This window comes from Sardina pilchardus, chromosome 12 (assembly GCF_963854185.1).
Source record: "Sardina pilchardus chromosome 12, fSarPil1.1, whole genome shotgun sequence".
Classification (NCBI taxonomy): Eukaryota; Metazoa; Chordata; class Actinopteri; order Clupeiformes; family Clupeidae; genus Sardina; species Sardina pilchardus.
In genome coordinates this window covers 23,551,412-23,556,251 of record NC_085005.1, presented here as the reverse complement: position 1 = coordinate 23,556,251, position 4,840 = coordinate 23,551,412, and the positions used below count along the sequence as shown (strand labels likewise).

The 4,840-nt window shown below is 42.6% G+C and overlaps 1 protein-coding gene across 1 annotated transcript; it reads left to right on the top strand.

Moving 5' to 3' along the window:
* Positions 1 to 993: 993 nt before the first annotated feature.
* Positions 994 to 2,321, top strand: LOC134097406 (N-acetyllactosaminide beta-1,3-N-acetylglucosaminyltransferase 4-like). The gene is made up of 2 exons (XM_062550284.1): positions 994 to 1,990; positions 2,308 to 2,321. The coding sequence occupies exons 1-2, from the start codon at positions 994 to 996 to the stop codon at positions 2,319 to 2,321; spliced, it is 1,011 nt and encodes a 336-aa protein (XP_062406268.1).
* Positions 2,322 to 4,840: the final 2,519 nt, after the last annotated feature.

The following is a 4,840-nucleotide window of genomic DNA, read 5'->3' as shown; positions in this document are numbered from 1 at the left end:
CTATTAGAAATGCCCTGACAGTAGATGCATCAATCACATACATACTGTAAATGCATTGTTTTTTCATATCTATATTATTGTATGCCAGTATGGTCACAGGCAAGCAAGACCGCATTGAAGCCAATTGCATCTATCTACAAACAAGTATTCAAAATACTAGATAAAAAATCACGTCAGTCTCATATCTGTGGCATACTCACCAAATACAGTATGCTTAATTTTGATAACATAATGATGTACACAAACCTGCGTCTAGTACACAAAATCATCCATAATGCTGCCCCACCACCCCTGAAAAAATATGTTAAATCCTGTGCAGAAATCATGGCTAGAACCACTAGGTCGACAACAAGGGGGAACTGTAGTGTGCCTACTCGAACCACAACTTTCACCCAGTCAGCTTTTTCTTTTAAAGCAATACAATTTGGAATTCACTCCCAAGTAACCTAAAAACCTGTTCAGAGTACCACATTTTCTCACGTGAGGTCACAAAATGGCTTCTAGGCAGCCAATCCTGCCAACATTAATATGTAATTGTCTTGCTGTCTTGCTTGTCTATTTTCTGTTTGTTTTTATCATGTGTGTGTGTGTGTGTGTTGTGTGTGTGTGTGTGTGTGTGGCTGTGCTGCATATGTCCTTACAGTCTTGTTTTGCTCTTTAGTTTGCTTGTGTATGTTAGGAACGTGTGTCTGTATATGTGTGTGTGTGTGTGTGTGTGTGTGTGTGTGCTGGTGTGGGTGTGTGTATGTATATGTGCATAACAGTTTGGTCCTGCTTTGACCTTTTACCTGCCCTGGGACTGCAGATGGAAAATAGCTTGTAGCTAAATCTGGTACAGTGTATCTTTTCTCTTTTAAGTGATTAATATTATCTGTACATGGACCCTGTAAGAAATAAACTTACTAACTTACTAACTTGGAAATAATCGTTTTGTTGTCATTGCCTCTAATTTGACCTGCTTCCCCATCATCTGCTTTGCCTCTCAGCATAAAGATGAAGATTTCCTGGAGGAGTTCCTTGTTCTGCGTTGTGGTCTTCCTCTTCGGCTGTGTGATGTTCAAGAGGTACCTGTACACTCCCTCACCATCATTGCCCCCATACTCTGTCAAAGAGATTACATGCTCTGGCAATAAGACAGAGGTCATCCCATCACACCTGTCCCGGTCATACCAGGACTTCTTACGCTACAGGAATTGTCGGGCATACCCAATCCTACTGACCCCGTTACCTTGTGAGGATGACCTCTATCTACTGTTGGCAGTCAAGTCCACAGCTCTGCATGCAGAGCGCCGTGCTGCAGTGCGGGACACCTGGGGCCAGGCAGGTAAAATCCAGGGTCGACGAATTAAGCTGGTCTTCCTGATGGGCCGCTCAGAAGACCAGGTGCAGGGTCAAAGCCTTCAGCCACTGCTGCAGCAGGAGAGCCTTCTCTATGGGGACATCTTACAGTGGGACTTCATGGACCGATTCTACAACCTGACCTGGAAGGAGATAGGATTCCTCAGTTGGTTCTCCCGTACGTGCAGCAGCGCGCAGTTTGTATTCAAGGGCGACAGTGACGTGTTTGTGAACACAGGGAATTTAATTGAGTTCCTGACAGCCCACAAACCTGTGAATCACCTGTTTGTAGGATTCATCCATCGCCGCGAGCCGCCCATCAGAGACAGAAGGTCAAAGTACTTTGTCCCTGTTGAGGTTCACCCGGCCAAGCTCTATCCACGCTTTCCCAGTGGCGGCGGATATCTGATGTCACGGCAGACTATGTTGGGACTGGACGTGGCAGCCCAAAAGGTAGAGCTGTTTCCACTCGATGACGTCTTTCTGGGCTTGTGCTTGGAGCACATGGGTGTGAAGCTCATACACCACAAGGGTTTTCTGACATTCGGCATGAGAGATGACCTGAGTGACCCGTGTGTTTATCGTGAAATAATGCTGGTGCACCCGAGGACTCCGGTAGAGATGCGGGTCATGTGGTTGCTGGTGCAAAACAGTTCGTCATGTCAACTAGATCACCTTAACTAAATGTACGGTGGCCAAGAACCTACTCTTTCCGTCAGATTATGCTACTTAAAAATGTTATCAAAACTTCTAAAAGTGTAAGCCTGTGGTAAAAGTGAGAACAGGTTTTTTTTCACGATTTGTTTTAGACTGTAATTTTGTTTTGTGACATGTAATTTTGTCCTCAGACATTATAAAAATGCACCGGCAAATGTAAATTGTGCAAATGTACAGATCTGTCTTTCTCAAGGTCACGAGTTCGAGTTGCAGTACTCATCATGTATTCCCGTGTGTCTCTTCCCCTCTCAGTTGCAGGTGAATAGTCCAGCTGGGGCCGGTTTCCCGATAACGTTCACTCTTAGCGAGCTACGAAGACTCCAAAAGTATAGCTTACCAAAGTTGTTTACCTTTATAGTCGTGGTTCCCGAACTATCACTTGGGAGTGTTCTTACGAAAAGCTCCTTACGTCCGACGTACAAGGCACTGTCCACCATGAAGGTGCTGAATTAGGTGACATCGATTGCTCAGAAATCGATTTTTTATTTCACGCGGAGGCATGACAGTCTTATGAAAGCGTTCTTTGCACCAAAAAGCCTTGCTTATAATAGCCTATCGCCCCATTACATTCACGCAACTTCAACGTGGACGAACTTATTAGCACACAATGATAAAAAGTAGGCTAGAAATTAAATGATCTACGTCCACCAACAGGGTTATGTTTTCATCGGGGTTTGTTTGTTGGTGTGTTAGTTTGTTTCCCGCATGGATAAAAAGATTTGAACGCTTCAGGTTTGATAGAAAGCAGAGGTCTGCGCACTCTGAGTGCTTTTCTAGTTTTTTTTGTTTGTTTGTCAGTTTGTTTGCAAGATAGGCTAACTCTAAAAGTTAAGGATGGATTTCGATTAAATTTCCAGGGATGATCTGAAATGACCCAAGGAAGAAACTATTTAATTTTGTGAGTGATTCGTATCACCGTCTGGATGCAGGAGGCGTAGGCTACATGTGTTTGCTTGGGGGAGGTTTGTGCTTTTCTAGTTGAAATAATAGTAGGCTGTGTAGACTTTTTTTTTAATCACAGCTGATTGACCAACATCCTCATTCAGTATTGTGTGCCTTTGGTTAACATTAAACATGAAAGCAAGCCCCCACATTAGGCCTAAACATTGTAGGACGGTGGGGGAAGCAAAAAATAAGTATAACGCTTTTAATTATTTTCAAATGCGTGCACGTTTCATATTTGTGTGAAAACATTTCCAGAAACTATTTTCTAAATTAGCCTACTTACATAAAATCATTGGCGAACCAAAATAGTGATTTTGTATCATATGAGTTGCATGCGTAAAGGAGATTGCTGTAGGGTAGGCTACAGTAGCGGCGACTAGCGTCGTGAGTCGAAACATTGCTAAGGTGCAGCTAAGAGAGATCTAAGAGTGCTCCAGACCACTCTTACCAACGAACGACGTACGAAAGACATTCGTAGTAAAGAAGCTTTCGGAAAATGTGTGAGGTACTTAAGGTAGAGCTTAAGATAGAGGTTACGAACTACGTAGCGATAAGAAGGCTTCGGGAAACCAGCCCTGGTGTGTTCAGGTGGACAAGGCCTGCTCTCCCCATACAGGCTGTTCTCTCCTTTACTGATTTGTTTCTGTTTCACTTTCCACACTTAACAGTTTTCCACACTGGTGTCTGTCTGGCTAACTCTATCAATTGCTTGATTCATACACCTGTGGAAAGGGACCTGATGAATTGATGATGTTCCAAAATAATCTTGTCGCTCCAAACCTAATTTCTTATTTATTAATGTTGGCCCTAATGCTGGCCCTTTTTTGAATTAAAGACTTTACCTTAGTGAAGCCTGTGTGTTTTTGTTTTGTTTTGTGAAATAAAACTCTGTTGAACCCTTATTCCTGTGGTCTCTTGCAATTGTGCTCACCCAGTATTGTAACATTATCAGGATAGTTCAGCCAGTTTGCCATTCCACCACTGAGAGCTCAGGATCCTGTGGCACCACTGTTTCATAGCCTGTTTATTGTAACCTGTGCCCATGGTAACTCACACCCGTTAAAAAAAGGGTTGCACACATCAACAATTTAATAGAACAAGGAAACCAACCACATTTAATGCCCAGAAATCATGTAGGTGGTAGAAACCAACAGTGAAGAAGTGTTTACAATGACACCAATACATGTTCACTGTATTTTCAAAGCCAGAAACTGTGCAAGCACAACAGATGGATAAGGAAGTGAATTTATAATGTGTATAGCGCATGGGCGTAGGCAGAAATCATAAAATGGGTGGGCCTAGAAAAATTCAGGTGGGCCTGAACCCAAAATATGAATATTCAAATTTTACAAATTATTTTAGAAATGGATTCCAAGTTAAATGATGAACATATGCGTCATTAGGCTACATCAGGGGTTCTCAATGTTTTTGGTTCCAAGGACCCCTTTTAGGGGATAACATTTTCCGAGGACCCTCTTGTAACCGTAACAGTTAACCATTCGTATTCTCTGAAGTTGTGGCTGGGTCCACTATCCCAAGTCAGGTCCAAGTAGGACCAAATAGACACAATTTGCTTGTTTTATGGGTGAAAAGAGCATCATCTTTTTAAAATGTTAACTTTATCATTTCAAGCGAATTATTTCACGGACCCCACTTTGAGAACCACTGGGCTACATAACATCGCAAGCAACGTTACCACTTCTCACATCACTGGCAAGTGTTTTCAACAGCTGAGGGACAGTGGTTGTCATTATAGCCTATAACGATTATCGTTTATATGGGCCTATTCCGTGCTACCGCTTTTAACGCACAACTGAGAAATAGGCGATTGTTATTAATC